The following is a 21321-nucleotide window of genomic DNA, read 5'->3' as shown; positions in this document are numbered from 1 at the left end:
TTCTCATATTGTACAAAGAGTAAACATAAACTGTCTGAAATATATAAAAAATATCCCAAATTGCATACAAATCTATTCCAAATGATACTAAAGTAAAGTACTTTTTTTATATAAACCGTCAATTGAATATAAAAGCATAAAACTGCCAATCTAGGACATATATCTATCATGGAAAACAGTCTGCAGTGGTCGCACCACATGATATTTGGTCGCACCACATGATATTTTCAAATTCAGTCAAAATTTACAGGCACAGAATTGGCCACCTAAACAAAACAAGCTAGCTTGCCAAAAAAGGTCACTATGAAATTTATAATAAAAATATATATTTGTAGAAATAACTTTAATATTACATTTTTTTTTGAGGTCATATCACATGACATCCAAATGTGGCAGCTACATACCAACCATTACAAAGGTTTATTTTTTTTCCAATTTGAGAGAATTACAAACCTGCTTGCTGCTTCCATGGGTCCTTGGTAAATTGGTTTATGATGTAACTTCCTGTGTTTGAATAGTTTTCAACATAAAAGTCCCAAAATGGTAGTTCCTTGATGGTCGCACCACATGATATTTCATAAAATGGACATCATCGGACAAAGTTTGTTTGTATATTATGATGGAAATATAAATACAAATGCTTTGATTTTTTTTTAAAGGATTACAAAACATTTTGGAAATCATGCCAAATAGTGCAGAATATAAATTTGAATAAATACAGAGTAATTTCAAAGACGTTTCAGAAACATTTCTGATTATTATCAATGTTCATATTTTTGTGGAAACTGTGATACATTTTATATGTCAGGATTATTTGATGAATAGAAAGTTCAAAAGAACAGCATTTATTTGAAATAGAATCTTTCGTAACATTATAGCCTGCGCCTGAATGTGACACTGAATGTGTCTTTGATTAATAAAAGTATTAATTACTTAAAAAAAAACTATTGACCCCAAATGTTACCTGTATACAATACTTTTATGAAATAATTTATATCTATAACATTATTATTTGTTAGAAAGAAATTCTAAGTCAAGTTAAATTAAATGGTGCACTTGTGTTTGTGATGTGATTTTTATAAAAAAAATTTTTTATAAAATGTTTATGTTCAGGAAAATTCTGTGAAATTTGTATAAAATCTGGTTTAAATCAATTTTTTTGTATAAAATGTATTGTTCATTGATCTCTTTAAATAGATTTTTAACTATATAAGGTCTTCGTGTCATTTGGAGCGACCACTTATCATGTGGTGCGACCAATAAAAGCAATCACTGTATTAAATTTAAAATAAAATATCTTATTTCTGTGGCTGAAATATGAATCACTGATACATATGCTTTAGTAAATTATATTTTTAAAACATTTCTATCAGTTTTATGTGATTTACAGGAAAAATAAGTCTGTTAACTAGATTTAAGAAGGCAACTCAGAAATTATAGAACAAAAAAATGAGATTATTATTTACAAAAACTCAAAAGAAATGCAAATACTTGGTTTCTAAACACTTTAATTACTAAAAACTTGTCAAAAAATGTTTAAGCATGTTAAGGAAATTAATTAATTTTAAGATAAATCACGGTCGCACCACATGACATTTTTAAAGGCTACGGACAATTCATCTAGATGAAAAAACACTAAAATCACTTAAATTAAATTTTTAAAATGAATTTAGGTGTACACAGCATCCTTAATGTTTGAACAATTGCAACAAGTATTGTTTTTTTGTTTTTTTTGTATTTTAAAATTGGCCTGTTGAAAATCCTTATACGTCATTGACCCATATACGATAACTTACATTTAACCAATTAACATGTTTTCATTGTACTTTTACAGTATTTTTATGTTAACAATTACAAACATGTTTTCCAGTGTACAGCTTATACCTGTATGTGCAGTTGTGCTAGTTCTGTGGTTTGCAGTTGCAAAAGTAACAGCAGGGTTGGGAGGGTTGGCAAATCAGTAAGTATTTATTTAGTGTAAAAGTCAACATAAACATTTATAGGCCTACTCAAGTAGAAATATTGTAAAAAAAAAAATCATAAACACACATCTTGAATAGTTACTAGAGAAGCTGACATATGTAGTTTCAATTAGACTCCTAACAATAGACTAATTAAAATAAAGCACCTGTAACATATAATATTAATTTGTTTAAATGCTGCTACGGCTTGCCATAGAGCTCGTAGCGAGCGAGGGAGGGCATTGCTGCTTAAAATGCTGTGAATGTGACAGCCAATCGTCCAGACTGCCAGCCTCATCTTGGGGAGGGAATGAGGAGACACCTCTGTGAGGAAAATGCGCGCGAAGTGACGCGACACGCGCCGCTCTACAAGTGCTTGGACCATTTTCCACGAACAGCGCGAGGACCGGGGCGCGAAAACGACTCGCCCTTTTGAGGGGACAAACATGACTGTGGTGCCCGGGGAGAACCTCGACGAGACTGTGGCATTGACAGTCCTGTCCCAAGATGTTTACGAACATGAACGGGCAGACCAGGAGTGTTGTGAGCGGGTGGTCATCAACATCTCCGGACTGCGCTTCGAAACCCAACTGAAAACCCTGGCGCAATTCCCTGCCACCTTACTCGGTGACCCCAGGAAAAGAATGCGCTTCTTCGACCCTCTGAGGAACGAGTACTTCTTTGACAGGAACCGACCGAGTTTTGATGCCATTCTCTACTTCTACCAGTCTGGAGGCAGGCTGAGGAGACCCGTCAATGTTCCCGTGGACATATTTATGGAGGAAATCAAATTCTACGAGTTGGGAGAAGAAGTCATTGAGAATTTTAAGGAGGACGAGGGCTTCATCAAGGAGGAAGAGCGACCTTTGCCAGTAAACGAGTTCCAGAGGCAGGTTTGGCTGCTGTTCGAGTATCCCGAGAGCTCTGGACCCGCGAGGGGCATCGCAATAGTCTCAGTGCTCGTCATTCTGATATCAATTGTCATATTTTGCTTGGAGACTTTACCTGAGTTTAGGGAGGACGGGAAAATGCACGAGGAGCCCCTCGCATTAAACGGAACTGCCAGTTTAAAGAAGCCCAATCCATTCACAGACCCCTTCTTTATCGTGGAGACCCTTTGTATCATCTGGTTCTCCTTTGAACTGCTCGTGAGGTTTCTCGCGTGCCCGAGCAAACCAGCCTTCTTTAAGAATATCATGAACACAATCGACATAGTGGCCATTATTCCCTACTTCATCACCTTGGGTCTGGAGTTGGCCGAGCATCAGGGCAACGGCCAGCAAGCGATGTCTCTGGCCATCCTGAGGGTCATACGCTTGGTGCGGGTGTTCCGCATATTCAAGCTCTCCAGACACTCAAAGGGGCTTCAGATCCTGGGAAAGACCCTTCAAGCAAGCATGCGGGAACTGGGTCTCCTCATATTCTTCCTTTTCATTGGAGTTATACTGTTCTCCAGCGCCGTGTATTTCGCCGAGACAGACGACCCCGATTCGGGGTTCAGCAGCATCCCCGATGCCTTCTGGTGGGCAGTGGTTTCCATGACAACTGTAGGCTACGGGGACATGTGCCCAGTCACCATCGGTGGCAAAATAGTGGGCTCTTTATGTGCCATCGCTGGTGTGCTCACCATTGCTCTACCAGTGCCCGTCATCGTGTCCAATTTCAATTACTTTTACCACAGGGAGACCGAACACGGGGAGCAGATGCAATACACGCATGTAACGTGTGGCCAGCAGCAACCCTCGTTTGAGGAATTTAAAAGGAGCGACAGCAAAGCGTCCCTTTCCAAATCAGACTATCAGGATTCAGAGGATGGGGATTCAGTCAAATACACCAACTGCAGCCCGCGTAAAGCATACGCAGGGAAGCTTACTGATGTATGAATGTTGAAAGCCAATTATAGACCCAAAGAAGCGCACCTTTCTCTGTGACTGTGAGTACATCCTCATCCCTTGCGCTGGCTTGAGTAGATGTCCGATGATCTGCGTGGAACACGGACTTCTTTTGGAATCTACGACAGCGGATTTTAGCTATAATGTGATTGTTCGATTGTTTTCCAAACTGTCTTCCATTGTTGTGATCGCCGATCATCGAAGCGCGATATACGTAGGCTAGCTGTAGGCGCAAAAATAAAATAAACAAATAGGAAAAAACATAACGTATGTTATTATTAGCAAGCCCAATTAAATCAACGTGTAGCACTTTATTCGTAGACATAAATTCATTGGTGCGTAATCCGTTGGTTTTTCAACAAATTCGGTGACAGTGCGATAAAGTTTACATCCAATTTGCTTATTTGGAGAAAAATAGTAGGACCAAAATACATACATAGATCTTGCTAAATCTTGTTGTTATTTTTTATTTTTATTTTTTCTAACGAGGACAGTTCAACTGCAAGGTCATTTGGAAAATGACTTACCCCAGCTCATTTACTGTTGTTATTGTTATTATTATTTTTATTTTTTTAAGCTTGCTATTTAATGTCTAACGATTAATTTGGAAATCTGAGAAACACATATTTCTGTGCTTTAATTGAGAATGATCAGTAGAAGAGCAAACCAGATTTGAGATTATTAATAATTTTTAGGGACATACTTTATTTTCAGGTTGTGTCGGTGCCATTGAAAATTAGCATTGAAATGTTATGGTATCTTAAAATTACTTGGAAATAGGAATTCGCACTATGTTAGAAGCACTGCAGGGATATACTTTTAATGATCAGCATTATTTTTGACGTAAGCTTCTTTATTTCTTCATATCATCAACAGATGCGCATGGAATGCATGAGCAGAGGCTCGATTCCAACAATGTGCGCTCAAATCTGGGCACGAGTTGTTGTTTTTTAACAATACGATAGCGTCATCTAGTGGACAGAGGTGAAAACCGCAACCTTAAGGAGACTAAATGTGTTTCCATAGCAACTTTCCAGACGGTTCTGGAGACATTGGGCTATTATTGTTTCCTTAATTTACTCTCATAAAATATGGTTTCTGGTGCTTTTATTATAAAACAACGACATTCTATCATAAATAATTTCAATTATAAACCCTCAGATAGTCAGGGTTACCTTCTTATCAGGCCTAGTCAGACTAAACTAAGCTACAGAGGCTCATCCAATGTATCACATGTGAATACAATAACGATCTAAAGGACGTAACCCACAACACACACAATGGTGACGCGTCTACATTTCTGCTCTGCAACAGCATCAAGAATCACGAATTCAGCTCAAAAAGGGATTCGCTATAATGTCACTGTGAGGAAGAAAACCCCCATCTGCCTATTGGCTGGATTATCAACTCTTGCAACGTCATATATACGTCAAATAACGGACTAAATGAAAATTCACACACCACATCATCAAGTTCTTCTAACTTTCTGCTCCTTTAAATGGGATTTTCACAATAACAAGAAGAGTTCAGACAGGATGAGGTATGTAACACTGCACAACCAAACATAATTTTGTGCATGTGTGCTAAAGTGTCCATTTTAGAATTAGCCATTTGTGAGGAATATGTATAATTGTAATAGTTCTAATGCCAATATTTTTCTAATAAATATGAATGAAATACTTTTAGGTTTATATACAATTATTATTAAGTAGACCCATTCAGTGTAGCTCCAAATCTAATCAAACACACCTGAAGCAGTTTATCAAGGTGTTCAACATGATTTGAAAATAACAGGTAAAAAGTGTTGGAACTGAAGCCTCCAGGACCAGGGTTGGAGACCCCTGATACAGGCCATTACAAATAACAGTAAGAAACAAAATAAAATGAGAAAAACAAAAAACAAAAAAAAAACAGGCGATAACAAATAATATAAACTGGAAATATTGACACATTTTTAGAATAACATGTCACTAAAAACAGAAAAAGACCTGCAAACAGATATTTTGGAAACTTTTTGTGTTTAGGCAATGTAATTGATATCCTCCTGAGTGTAATAATGGGAGTAATAATTGGCAACATTTTAATAATAATATCTAATATTTCATAGGAATATTGATGTAATAATTTACATTTTAATTTTAATAAAATGATAATTTTATTTCCCTATTCACTTTTTGTATCTCCCAAAATGCCCGATAAACATGATTTAAGTCCTGGTGTCCTCTACTGTGGACATGTATGAAATCAATGCCCTGTTCTGTAACAGAAAGTCATATTTTGATTTGAACCCCCATAACATTTTCCTGAGATGTTGATTTATGAAATACAATTTTAAAAGTAGTCTGATTTTAAATGATAATTACCATATATTATCATATTTCCATAAGAGTGCTACATTTAATCACTAAATTAATGTTTGTCATTTTTAAAGACCAAGGAAAAGTTGTTTTCGTGGTGGAACCTCCAAACATTTGGTATCTCTTAAAATCACTGAATGTGCTCTTTACAGGACATCCAGAATAAAACTGTGACATGCATGGTGTCAGAGAAATTCACTAAAATATAATTTCCATTACAGAGGACAAAAGTCTATTCCTGGGTCCCAGGAGGATATAGTATGGGTTATTGCTCAAATTCCTTCATAAAAAAGAGAGGTATAGAATTAGAATATTTGGTTCTGTGAATGTGAATTTGGCAAGCAACAGGATCAGATTTGTTACGCAAAATTGTCCTTTCTTAGATTGACCAACAAAGCACCACAGTATATCCTTCCAATACAATTCACAGCCATTATAAATCCTGAAATATCTTGCTTTCTAGTAGATGAAAAAAAAAAAAAAAAAAAAAAAAATTAACAACAGAACTACCACAAAAAGTGCAAGTGAATTATTAGTGAAACAAGTGAATTATTTTGAAAGACACCTCTTTTGTTTTATTGGTTAAGAAAAACAAACTATGTACTGTATTATTATATGCTATAACATCACATCCTATACCATTGTTTCCTGTTTTTCATGTAGGAAACAAGAAGCACATTTCAATTCAATTACACAGCAATGTGACACAGGTCTATAAATATAGTTATCAAAAAAGAGTTACATAATGCAGATTACAAACCAATAATTATTCGTTCTAGATCTATAATAACAACAAATGATAATGCAGACTTTCTGTCTGTGCTCTTTGTTCACACTAGGGGGCGGTATGTGCTTGTTTTTATCCCTTTTGTCAATATCCTTTCTGTAATATTTGACCTTAAACTAAAGCATACGATTCAAGGAACGGTTTAGATTAAGTGTTTGCTGGTGAGGCTAGAGTTTATATTTTACAATAGACAATGTGAACGATACAGTCAGTGTCCAATAACGTTTAATGATTTCAGATTTAATTTTTTAGTCATTTTTTCCACATTATCTAAAAATTCTAACTACTATAATATAATATTGCATCTAATGTTGCGTAAATGTCTGTGATATCTCTGATACGTAAGGTTAATATGGCATAAAGTTATCATGGAATGCATTGGGGAACATCCAAATGTGTTCTCATGTATCAATCCAACCAGAGATCCCTCACAAACTAGTTCCATAGAGAGACATTGTGAAAGAGTTTGTACGTCTTTCTCCAAAACATGCAGATTCATTATTAAATTAAATGGAGATATTATTTCAATAATAATCAGTGCAATGCATAAATACTGTTTATCAATACATATTAAGTGAGCTTGAATTCCTTGACAGGAATGAAAACAGATATTATTAAAATATAATATATATATTTTCCTGACCCACTTTAATATTGGTGTGTTGCATTGTCCAGATGTGTTTAATGTTTTATGAGGGAATGCTGGTCTGGTCACATGGAAAGATAGAAATAAGAGTGACGTAGAGAAACCCACCATGTCATATTGTAATGTGTGTTCTGCTTATAGATTTTACACAAACACTGTCACATTCACTTCGGCAAAGGTCATGTTATTTCAAGCTGTGGATACTTTCATAATCCAGGAAGCTTTGGCACTTACAGTTGATCAGTGGCCGTCATGTGACTCTCATATACGTCCTCATGGCCCAGGAATATTGGCCCTAAAACCAGTAGCGGCTTCTGACCGTACATTTATGTTGGGATTTATTCTGGGTCTTAGCGGTGGTTTATGATAAACATTTTGTTAGTTTTATATTACAATCGCTGAAAACAAGCAGACACACTTTTGGTAGGGGTTGCGTTATTCAGCCTGAGGGTGGCGCTCTAATGTTACTTGACAAGCAGTGTTGGGTAAGTTACTCTAAAAAAGTAATTAATTACTTGCTACTAATTACATTTTCAACAGTGTAATGTGATTACTGTGCTAATTACTCAATTTCAAAAGTATTGGATTACTTATTACTAATTACTTTATAAATCTCATATCACCCCTCCTTCAACCAGTTGAATAATACAAGGATAGACATGAAACTGCACTTTTAATTCTTTTAAATAAACAATATGTAAATTGCATAAATTATTCTTTAACTGACCAAAGTGTGTAAAGTGAGAAGGTTATATTAAAAACATTAACATTAAAATTTGATGTTAAGTCCACTATTGTTTTTATATAGAATTGTTCTATAGTCTATTCAGTGTTTAATGCAATTACATCGGAAGAAATTAAATTACAGAAAAATTAAGAGTAATTCCTTACTTTTCGTTATTTAGTAACTTCGTTATTTTGATTATTTAGTAATTAATTACACACAGACACACGCATAGAACACTCTTGGAATTGCCTTAATTCACATGAGCACGTTTCAACTAAAAGATTTATACTTTCATTTATTTGATATGTTACTCCACATAGGAAGAACAGACATGCCAAACTAGTTACTGACCTGATGCAAACACATAGCTGAAGTGGATTGATATTGTCTTGGTTTGGAGCGAGGTTTACGTAACGTGAAAATAAGCGGGGCAGCCTGAAATCTGCCCCAGTGGATCTCTATAAGAGGGGTGCTGCAGTTCCATTTTTCACCACAGATTTACATTGGAAAATTGTGGGGCGCTGTAGAGCTGGGGAACGTTTTGTCTTCACTTTTCAGGGCTTGTGCGGCACGCTTGCCCACACAGAAGAAAATGAATAGTTGAATAAAGTCGTTATTTTTGGGGTTTTTTGCGCACAAAAAGTATTCTCGTCGCTTGAAAAACTTACTGTATAGTTGAGCCACTGTAGTCACTTGGACTATTTTAAACATTGTCTTCACTAACTTTCTGGGCCGGCAAGTTTCAGTTACATAGAAGCCTATGGAGGAGTGAGACAGCTCTCAGATTTAATAAAAAATATCTTAATTTGTGTTCCGAAGATGAACAAAAGTCTTACGGGGTTGGAACAACATGAGGGTGAGTAATTACTGGCAGAATTTTCATTTTTGGGTGAACTATCCCTTTAAGCAGCCGCGGCCCGTCTGTGTGGCCAAAATATTCCAAAATATGAATCTGTCTCAGGATCTGAATGAACACTGACAGGAACAGAGTTTTTTTTTTCTGCTGGAAAATATGATGAGCAAGACACAGTTAAGAGCGACTGCATAATGCTGTTGTCATGTGTGGCACTCGTGCTATTGGCTTGTGTTACAGCTCACAGGTGTTGTATAGGTCAGCGTGACTTTGTGACTCACTGCAGTTGTTGTTGCAGTGCAAAAGAAACAGCTCTGGCTTTCAAAGGCGTGATATTGACATAGTTGCACGGCAGCACAGTGTTGATATTTCTAAGACATCCTAGTTAGGGTTTCCTCTGAACTTATAAATCAAACTTGTGCCCGGATTCACAGACAAGGCTTAAGCTTAGTCCCATACTAAAATGCATGTTTGAGCTGTTTTAACTGAAAGCCATTGTTTTGTCTGAAGTAATGTAACTGAAGTAACCAGTAATGTTTTTTTCTAAGGCACATTTATAAAAGCTACTTAAATTTCCTAATTGAACTCCTAAGGCCAGTTGCATAAACATAGCCATTAAGTTAAGACTGTGGCTGTGTCTGAAATTGCCCCCTATATCCTCATTCACTATTCCCTACATTACTCCACTAATATAGTACACTTGAAGGACTGAATGAAAACAAGTGAGTAAATTTTTATGAATTTTTCATTCCAAGTCATTGCTATCCCAGTGATCAATAAAACTGTCAGTCAAACAGACAGGCAGGCATCATTTGTCAGTTTAATTTTTTATTCAACAACTGTTCCAAACCAATTTGGCAACAAAAAAAGAACAAAACCAGAACCATAACAAAACCAGGTGTCGAGAGTGTGTGCATCTTTCCATCAAGTAAATTTCTCACGTGTCAGCCCAAGGTTTGGTACGTGATGTCACCGTCCGGAGCAGAAGGTGACAGTAATGCACCAAAAAGCTGGTTGTAGGGCCCTCTCAAATCCGTTTTTTTTGTTTTTTGTTGTTGTTTTTTTCTGTTCCATGGGAGTTTAGACTCCCATTTTAATGGTTAAATTAAATTTTAGTAACCAAAAAGCATGTCTAATTAATTGAAATCAAGAAACTTGTACAATTTAACAGTAATTTATTAAAAATGTTAAGGGCACTGACATTTTTTTTTTTTTACCAAATTCTGTTTTCTTTTTATAGTTTTCTTGATTCCATTTTAATGGTTTAATAAAATTTTAATAACCAATTATTTAAAATATATATGATGTAATGATTAAAGCAAAACTTTCTTCAAAGATTAAATCAACCTTTTATTTTGACGGGTTGCCGTGTAGACCTTTGAGTCTCTCTGTGTTTTTATGATATGACAATAGTTTTTCTCAAATGAAGCGGTAAAATGCTGCTGAAGTGATTCTCAGAGCGGCTGTGTAAATGAAGTTCATGCATTCATGTCCTCATAAAGGCTGAAAACATCGCCTCAGTGTGTGTGTGTGGTAAATGAAACCGCGCGCCTGCGACATTCATTCAATGAGATACGCAGAACATGCATGATTCCTATTTAAATAGTCTTTATACGATTATATATTAACAGACACTAGTCTATATCACAATTTTATTTAAGTTTACTGACCTACTTTTCATCCTAGATCTGACAAATTCCGTGAAATATATATATATATATATATATATATATATATATATATATATATATATACAGTAAATTCCGTTTTTATGCCTGGATTCCGCGATTCTGTCCGTGTTTTCTGCATCGTGGGAATGAAATCATATGGCCCTATGGTTACCAACCGCCGTGAAACACGAAGAAGACGTCACCGTCACTTACTGATCCAGGATCAGTGATACTTAGCAGTTGTGTTTCCGATTTGAGTTTTGAGCTTTAGAAATGCTTGGGGAAATGTAGCTAGTGTGGATGCTACCGCACTACTTGATCAATAAAAGAGCTTTGCTACTGAAAAGCTATTTGATTCAGAAAACAGCAACGCTACCACCACGCTACTGAGAAATGTAGTTAAACTAGTAGTGTCACTACTTGTAGCTACGCTACTGCCCAACACTGCGCTTTAGCATAGTTTGTGCTTGCTTGCTGTTTAATAATCCATTCAAAATTCATATTCTCTAGCCATTGAGCATACATCAGTTGTACAGCCATTGTTGCAGTGCATTGTGGGATTGAATGTTATATCATGTTTTTATAGTGCACTTGATAACGTCCACTATGGTTTTGGACACCGTAACAAATGGCTGTGCCCTCAAATTCTGCCCTATTTAAAGCTATAGGGGGAGATTTCGGACACAGTCTGTGTCTTAAGAACTAGTCTGACCAACTAGCAATTAGTTAGGGCTAATAAGTCTTACTATTTGGATTCAAATTAGACCAATCTACCTTTTTATGTAACTGACTTAAAAAAAAATATGACCCATCTTGAAGAAAATAAATGAGATGACTAACTTAAAAGACTAGTCTAAGCTTAGCTAACTATTTTATTTTATTTATATATAAATTTCTTGATTTTGTAAAGGACATTATGAAATAATCATTTCAGATGTCAATTTTCATCAATGTATGTTGATGAAATCAAAAAAGAAAAGAAGAGAGAAATTTTGTGATACAGGATTTGAGATCCTAAAACTATGAGAGAACATATGGGTTCAGATTTGCACTCCCAAGGGCATGAGAAAGGACAAACTATCAAACTCAACTCTCTGATATACTCTAGAATTTGAGACTTTCCCATCTAGATACTCAGGTTAAGAAAGATTTGTGATACAGCACACAGAAGAAAGGCAAATATAGCTGGGTCATTCTACAGATAACTGTGGAAACAAACCAAGCAGTTCTATCGAACAGTATTTTTCAAAGGGGAAAGAACTGAAGGTGCCTCGTAGAGATGCGAAGGACACCATAACCAGGCTGTCTCTGTGAACTTTGTATGCAATGATATTAGACCCTTTGAGGCAGTACACGGTGAGCGATTTTTTGTATTAGCACAAGCCTTGTATTTTTTGCATTCTGTTTGTATTTTGTTTTTCCAGCATTTTTGTAAGTGTGTATATAATGTGATAGGCTAAACTGATTTTATGTCGGGTGCGGGTCAGGTGTTGGTTCTATTTTAAGCGGGTCGGGTTGGGTGCGGATTTTAATTAGTGCTGCTGTCGGAAAACGGGTCGGATGCGGTTTTAAACACTGCGGGTATGGGCGGGTGCGGATTTACAAAATCGGAACTGTGCAGGACTCTGTTTCTGCGGCTCTAGAGCCATTAGCCACATAGCATTAGTGGTTCAGGTAATTTGCTTTAAAAAAGTCCATAACTTAGTGCCCACAAGTCACAAGCAAAGATGGCACATTTCTAAATGTGTTCGGCTAGTGCAGAGGGTTCTACGCTAGGGGTTCTCAGCTCAGTTCTGTTCTCATATAATGGTGTCAATGCAGTCAGATCGTTAAAATATTGTTGAATATTAAGTGTCCCCAACTAAGCAAGCTAGAGGCGAATGTGGCAAGGAACCAAAAATCAGGTGACAGAAACCAGGCTCAGTCGAACGTTGTCGTTCTTATCTGTACAGAGTCACCACGTGACTACGCAGACGCGATAAATAATTCTGTATTTTGTAGTTTGACAAGTAGTTTGTTGAGGGTTGATTTGTAAAGAAGGACTACACGCCTGTGCACAAAACAATTCATATGGTTAAAACCGCTATATAAATGAAGGTGACTTGACTTGACACTAGCTTTCGTGTCAATGACCCCTTCACAGGGGAGAGTCTAGTTGACACAAACTCTGCTGACACTTTAAGGCTGCGTTGTCGTCGGCCCGGATCCGGCTGACTATGGTAAACCTTGTGATAAACAGAGAGATTTATATTAGCGTAGTTAATGTTATATTACATTATGGTGTAAAATTATGGTCTTATGATGTAACAAGTGCATCGGGTGACCTAGTTTACACAGCCTAACAATCATTTAACCAAAGGTGGACAAAGTACATAACTTCTTTACTTGAGTGAAAGTACAGATATTTCTGGTCAAATATTACTCCTTTACAAGTAAAAGTTGTAAAGACCAATTTTTTACTTAAGTAAAAGTACAGAAGTACTTAAAGGGGTGGTATAATGGCCTTTTCACAAGATGTAAAATAAGTCTCTGATGTCCCAGAGTGTGTATGTGAAGTTTTAGCTCAAAATACCCCACAGATATTTTTATATAGTATGTTAAAATTTTTACTTTTTGAGGGTGATCAAAAAGGCACCGTTTTTGTGTCTGTTCCTTTAAATGCAAATGAACTGCTGCTCCTGGCACAGGGGGCGGAGCTTCAACAGCTTGCGCTCACACACGCACATGCACTGAAAATTTCAAAAACTTTTAGCCTTTTATGTTCAAACCGGATTCAGACAATGATGGAGAGACTCAAGAAGAAGTGACAACATCTAGAAACAACAAAACATTTCTGAATGGTTAGTTGATGAATTTATGCAGCTGATGTGTAGTTATCTTCTAGTCATTGATTAGCATTGATGTAAATGTTAGGGTTAGTGATGTCACTAACCCGTGAGGAAGCTCCTGTAGTCTCTACCAGCCGTTTGTTGTAGTCCTTAAAAAGCGATTTCTTTAAAAGCAAATATCTCCCTTTGCTTTGAACTTTGAGCGTTGTAACTTTGCAGATGTTGTTTATGCTCAAACAGCAACATTACACACTAACTAAAGTTAGAAAAGTGAAATCATAATCAACCACCCCTTTAAGTATAAAAAGTAAAAAGTTAATGTCAATGCATTGTTTTATTATTGTTGCATTGTTATATGTAATACTTACAGTATCTTATGCCTCTGAAGCAACCTAGTAAATACACCTACCAGTTAGTAGTATCTGTGGAATTAAGAGCTTTTAGAATGTTATAAAACCTATAGAAATTAAACAACTGAATTGACAAAAAAAGACAGCCATAATCATCTTAATTTTTTTATTTAACACTCCTACCACCCCAACAAAAGAAGTACACATCTATGTGTATCCTCTTATGCACATTTGAATCAAGTGGTCTTCAAAAATCTAACCTGCTTTAAAACCCAGCTACAAAACCATAGCTGTAAAACTGCCCAAAATAAATACTGCTTTAACAAACATCATAACAGAAAGACCTATTTGCATGAGGATCTGTTTTCATCCATTTTGCCACCAGTTGAATAGTGTTCAAAGAAAATGATGGGAAATCGCTGAACTTCACGACATGTGTGTCGTGTATAAGAGTGATTACTGATAGGCTGTCTGTCACCTGCAAAAAAAACCAAAAAACAATCACGTTTTAGAGATGATTTTTTTTTTTACTACTTTCTACTCAAGGACTTTGATAAAAATGTAGTGGAGTAAAAAGTACGATATTTGTCTTTCAAATGTAGTGAAGTTAAAGTAAAATGTTTCCTGAAAAAAACAATACTCAAGTAAAGTACAGATACTCAAAAAGTGTAGTTAAGTACTGTACTCAAGTAAATGTACTTCGTTACTGTCCACCTCTGAATTTAACTAATTTGAATGATAGAAATTGATAATTGTATTGATAATAGTAGTGTTGCTATTGAAGGTTTTACTGTAGATGTTATTACTGTCATGGTGTTACTATTGGTGCCGTTACTGCCAGTGGTTTTATTGTCAGTGCTGCCATTACTGAACATGATGTTACTGTCAGTGTTGTTACTGCTTCCCATTTAACTTCCTATTTTTTCAATTATTTAGTGTAAATACTGAATGAAATGAAAAAGATAATATAATATAAAACAGTAGATTTAATGTAGGATTGACGCATTTCATTTTTATTTTGACCATTGAAATAAAGTGTTGCTTGTATTTTTACACTATAAATCCCACTTTAGGAAACCCTATATTAATATATTAACTGTTTTGGTCCTGGTCCTGGTTTCTTGGGGTTCCAGTCGTGCTGAAATAAAATAGCAGCTACAGCTTTTAACATCTTTTACTTAAATAAATAATTCTATTAATAAAAAATAATAAAAAAATAATACAAAATTCTGGTTGACCTGTGTGAGCTAAACTTTACCCCCTAAACAAGTGTCATAATGTCAATGAAATATTGGATTCCTTTAGTAAATGTAAATGAAATGTGCTTCTGTCAATATACTTTGATTTGGATAAGAGTTCTGTTCTCTTTTGATTTACAGGTACAGTCATGAACATGGATTTTCCATCCCACAGATCTGCATATATAAGCTGCACAATATGAACCATCACCAGAGCAGCACTACATGGGACAACACAAACTCCACGTTCGCATTTAAAAAGCATTCATTTTTTTCCTATCTAAGGAATTATGTACAACGCCTCAAAAGGATCACGTTGTCTAATGTGGAATCTAACCGCAAGGAAACATGGACAAAGTGATATTGTGATAAAGATAAAGAAGATGCTTTGAAGCGCATTGAGGTAGAAACAATTTACTTGAAATCACAGATTACATGCACAAGCAATTTGTGAGATGCTTCCTGATGTTTTTTTGCCCCCAAAACAACAACATTGCTATTGGGACGGGTGTGTGTGAGTTTGTGCGTACACGTGAATATGTATACATATATGTCTTCAGACCAGCAGTAGGCCTATTTCATTGCATTACAGATCATGTGCTATACCAAAACATATTATGGCATGCATAGAAAGTTGGGCATGGAATAAATCTTGATTATTTTGTTAATTTATCTTTTTATTTTATTTTATTTATTGTTTCGGTCAACAAACTCAGTAGTCAGCGGGAACAACTACCAATGACAACAAATTACTTGACTGTTGAGGTTAACATTGTTAAATATCTATTTTTTAAAGTATTTTAGGTTTTATATAAAAATGGAATCGGTTAAACTGGTGACAGGTTATTTTTCTAGCTTTTTAAAATTTTGCTAAATCATTTTCAATATTCTTTCTATTTTCACTCAGTATAATTTTGCCTAAAGTGAAAAGGAAATGTGTAGACGTAGAAATTCTGTCATGATTATGGCACCTTTCCTTTTATGCAGTACAAACACTGAAGCACAAATGTTGCTGCAGGTTTGTGTCTTTAATTCTTTTATGATTATGTTATAGTTTCAGAATCGCCCATCACTGAAAGCATCTACCTCTCTGTTTTACTGTGTGCTTACCTCTCTGTGTTGAGTTACGTCAAGCAGATCACAAGCCTTATTTCTGGAAACAACTCGAGCAAACAGTATGTTGAATTTCCCCTTATTGTTGGATGTGTGTTGTTCTGGCTTTGTCCGTCCTGGTTTTGTACTCAATGCTTGAAGTCCAGGAGAAATATGACACTAACTAATAATCTATAATCTAGATAGCAAGTAAAAATTCATCCTAACATGCCCTTCAACAGAATTAAATTGATTGTAATGTATTAAGCCTGTTTTCTGATAATAGCGATGTGTAGGACTAAGAAGTTGAAAAATATAAATATATTTTATTAGGCCTAGGTAAAAAATGGGAAGTTGCAATGTGACAGAGCTTACGTATGATGATCATGATACTGATTGTATGACATTATATTTCCCTAGATGAAATGTATATAAACCTATTTAAATGAAGATGTCTGTTCACAAGCACAAATGTACTGCATCCATTTTAACTCCTGAAATGCTGACTTCTCACCTCACATACATACAGTATGAATGTCTGCATCATGTCAAATGAATGTCCAGCATCCAGGACATCATTTGGCTTGTCTCTGTGCATCTGAAAGCTTCAATGCTCCGGGGTCTTCCATGTGGAAGCTTCAAGATGCTCGATAATGATTTCTTTACACTGCCATTATTTTCTCTTTCATTTCATTTACAAGCTTGTTTAGATAAATAAACATGTATCATCTGTTCTCTGCATCTAAATTGGACATTCCTGTTGGATAAAAATAGGACAGACAGAGCAGTAATGACTGGCATTGATTCATTTTTGTGGACAGTTTATTTTAATGAACTTAATCACTGTCATCACTCAAAATGGTTCTCAGAATTTGTAGTACAACACAGTTTAAACTTTTATATATAAACAATCATTAAAAAGGCATTGAGCAAATCATTTGTGAATTGTAAATCAATATTACTTTTGGTCCATCATTTCATATTTGTGTGTTGATATAATCATGTCAATATAACATGCGCAAAACAGCTTTATTAATTTGTTTTAAACATGGTGGTTTTCATGTTCACTGATGCCCAGTGACTAGATGTGATATTGCAACGCTATCTCACGACCAATTCGTACGAGTAAGTACGAGGTGGCTAATTCGTACGAGTAAGTACACGGTGGCTAATCATACGGATTCGTATTACCTCACTCGTACGAATTTGTACGATTTGTCTAAACCCCAGTGATGGGTAGGATTAGAGGCGGGGTCAGGGGTAGGTAATTCGTCCAAATTCATACGAATTGGGCAACTCGTAAAATACGTACGAATTGCCGTGAGATCGGGCTGGATATTGAGCTGTGATACAAACATTTACTTACTAACACAATCATTTTATCATTACCAAACTGCAATGATCTGAAAAGAGGCCCCAGGGTAGGGGACACCAGAAACAACTGTGACACAGTCACAAATAAGCCAGAGTGACATTTATTCTAAGATTTTGAGGTAGGCCTATTTAGTATTTTTTTTTATAAGTTTGGATCCCTTTGAATTCAAGCCAAGCTAAGTTGTTGACTTTGTTAACATAAATGACAGATGCTAACACTGCTGCTAGCAGCTACCATCCTGGATATTGCCATGGTTTGTAACACTAGTTAGGAAACAAGAATTAGAATTTTAGAATTTATAATATACATTATTTCATAGATATTTTCTAGTTGACTACTGTTGAACTCATCAGCTAAGACTGTTTAGTAAAAATTATTTAACTCATTTAAAAATAACAAAAGTAGTATCCACCTTATTTTGAATGTAAGAGCAGGCACAGCCATTTTTTACTTTTTAACATTTTTAACTGTGTCGATGCTTCTGGGGTCAGTCGCTTTCAGTTATTTTAGCTGCATAAACATTTAGTTTTGATACTTATATTGCAAACTGGTATTTGTGACCATATTATTTTAATCATTGTTATCACAAACACACTGGTTTGTTATTTAAATGGTTTTAGTCTAGATTTACTGCACTTTCTTATTCTAGTTATTTATCTGTAGAGTGCTGCAATGATGATGTATTTTTGTAGGTCAACTCGTACACAAACCCAATAGGATTTTTCCATTAGCTTTTTGATTACTACAGAAAAAATGCCTTGTGACCAACAAATGGACACGGCTTTTAAGTATTTTGAAGTCTAAATACAATCGGCATAAGTAAAATGCTAAATGTAGGCTACAAACAAACTGCACCATGGTAGCATAACTTCTGACAACTATTTCAGTCTTTATAAAAAATAAAATAAAAATAATAAATAAATTAAACTCCTGAAAGTTTGGGTTAAAATAGTTTGCAAGAGCACGATTATAAACACAATGAGGCTGTAAAAGCAGACTAGAGTGTAGATGAGTTTAGAATTAAATGTGAAAAAAACCTTTGACCCAACATAATCTCATAGCAATTCATATACATTTTTGCAAATTGGTGGCTAACGCATATGAATTTGTGCAATCTCATGCAAACGTTTTCATATGATCTGCTTACCCCCCAGTGACTGTGTTTAGGGCTAGACCTTCATGCTTACCTTTTCTCTAAAAATCATAAGATTAGTATATTAATTCACTTGTAAAATGGTTTGTTTACTACGGACCTTATTTTAGGCATTTAACCCCAAAAAAATATCACAATTAGCCTGGTGTCTTCTATCCTGTGGTTATGGATGCTGCTGACGTTGATGTGTTGTCAGTTTTGCAGAGTGTCACATATTTACACAGGCTGCTGGGTTTAGTAAACCATGACATCATGGCATGATTCTTCAAACGTGACTCTCCGTTCATAACGCTCATATCATTCCCTACACATCTCTGATATCAGCACATGTGATTTCCATGCTATATAGTACATAGATGTTATGTCATATCTCTGCTGACTGTTGACTGCATGTACATGTAACTATACTGTGTGCAAAGCAAAAAAACACATTTCGGACATGTTCCTTTAATACCACCTTATTTATATATGGCATCTTAAATGAAGTAGTGTTTATGCAAAGAAGGGAAACATATTCTCAAGCACTCCATTACATAAGATGAATATATATTTATGAAATGTTGTGAGAAATAATTAAATATGGGCAAAGCGTTGCACAGTTTAGTACTATATCCATCTGTTATTTGTTCATAGTAAGCAATAATGCATGATAAATTGTATGAATACAATGACTGAATTATCATTGTTGCTTTGCACATGATTTTAACTGGTTGTTCATATAAATGTCTTTCTTTACTAGTGCCTTATATCATGTATAATATCATTAGTGTTTAAAACTGAAAATGCTAACCATTCTAGATTGAGAAAATGATGTCATTGTTTCTTACTGTAATATGAATGTATTGCACTCAAAGTCTTCCTGGGATTGTAATATTCTTCATATACGATCATGTAACATCCTGTGTTTCTAAGATTGATTCCCATGTTTCAACTTTTCAGCAATGCCAGTACAAAGACTCTTCTCGTCAACATTTTTGAATTTGTGCAAGAGCAAAGAATCCCTTCATTCATGAACTCACTCTTTTTGCAGTTAAAGAAAATTTCCAGGTTTAGTGCAAGTTAAACTCTATTGACAGCACTTAAGACATAATGTCGATTACTCGTACACACACAAACACACACACGTTGGGTTTTCATGTTTTATGGGGACTTTCCATAGACATACTGATTATTATACTGTACATTATATCCCCTAACCCTAAACACAACCCATCACAGAACACTTTTATTGCATTTTTACATTTAGTATAATTTATAAGCTGTTTTCCTCATGGGGACCAAAAAATGTCCTCATAAGGACAAGGATTTTGGATATTGGCATCTTTGTGGGGACATATTGTCCATTAATGTAGGGTTTACCAGAACCGCACACATAAAAGACTATTTCTTTTTCTTGGTCACAGTGAGGCACTTACAATGGAAGTGAATGGGGCCAAATAACCTAGATTTTTGGGATGTCTAATTTTTTTTTTTTTTTTAATAATCAACATTATGCCATAAATTCTGTTGAGCTTGTATTTAAAGGGTAACTTTAGCCAAAATTGAACCTAGGCTCTTTTAGTTAATCTGACTCCATATGAGGAAATGTCATGAACTTGTAATTTCAATGAAAAGTATGATAACTTAGATAAAAAATTATCCGTGAATTTATATGGAAACAAGCTTTAGGAGCTTTCCATCTTTACTCTCCTCATGTTACGTTGCATTCAGAGATCGACTACTTTTGACTGACAAAATTCCAGCCACCGGAAACACTAACTGATAAAGTGAGTCGTACAAAACCTTTCTTTTTAGTAAAGTTTGTGTACACAAACAATGTAGTCAATGCTCAAGTTCATGTGCCCTGGTGATACTTCGAGCACAGTTTTATGTAGTGTCGAGCCTTCTTAAAAAATAGCGATTTTGATGCTATCATAGAAGTGCGGAAGAGGATTAGGGCCAGGCAATAATAAAAAAATAAAACCATCTCGAGATTAAAGTCATTATAATGCGAGATTAAACTCGTTAAATTTCGAGAAAAAAAGTCGAAATACAATCTTGAGAATAAACTCATTAAATATCGAGAATAAAGTCGTTGTGTTTCGAGAAAAAACTCGTTAAATTTCGAGAAAAAAGTCGAAATACAATATTGAGAATAAACTCATTACATTTCGAGAATAAAGTCGTTGTGTTTCGAGAAAAAAACTTGTTAAATTTCGAGAAAAAAGTCGAAATACAATCTTGAGAATAAACATTAAATTTCGAGAATAAAGTCGTTTTGTTTCGAGAAAAAAACTTGTTAAATTTCGAGAAAAAAAGTCGAAATAATCATGAGAATAAACTCATTAAATTTTGAGAAATAAAGTCGTTGTGTTTCGAGAAAAAAAGTCGAAATGAAATGTAGAGAATAACG

At 35.2% G+C, this 21321-nt stretch overlaps 1 protein-coding gene across 2 annotated transcripts; it reads left to right on the top strand.

The window, feature by feature from the left end:
* Positions 1-1949: 1949 nt before the first annotated feature.
* LOC311080648 (shaker-related potassium channel tsha2) lies at positions 1950-20877 on the top strand. Of its 2 annotated transcripts, none has more exons than XM_084110723.1 (2): positions 1950-3894; positions 15451-20877. In XM_084110723.1, the coding sequence occupies exon 1, from the start codon at positions 2408-2410 to the stop codon at positions 3842-3844; it is 1437 nt and encodes a 478-aa protein (XP_083966849.1). In that variant the 5' UTR covers positions 1950-2407; the 3' UTR covers positions 3845-3894; positions 15451-20877. The 2 variants fall into 2 exon arrangements, with proteins under 2 accessions (XP_083966849.1, XP_083966848.1); XM_084110722.1 differs by having other exon boundaries at positions 1950-5393.
* Positions 20878-21321: the final 444 nt, after the last annotated feature.

The sequence above is a fragment of the Abramis brama genome (assembly GCF_963993115.1).
Source record: "Abramis brama genome assembly, chromosome: 4".
NCBI classification, from domain to species: domain Eukaryota; kingdom Metazoa; phylum Chordata; class Actinopteri; order Cypriniformes; family Leuciscidae; genus Abramis; species Abramis brama.
The sequence above is the reverse complement of the archived record's forward strand: the minus strand, read 5'-3'. Positions and strand labels throughout refer to the sequence as shown.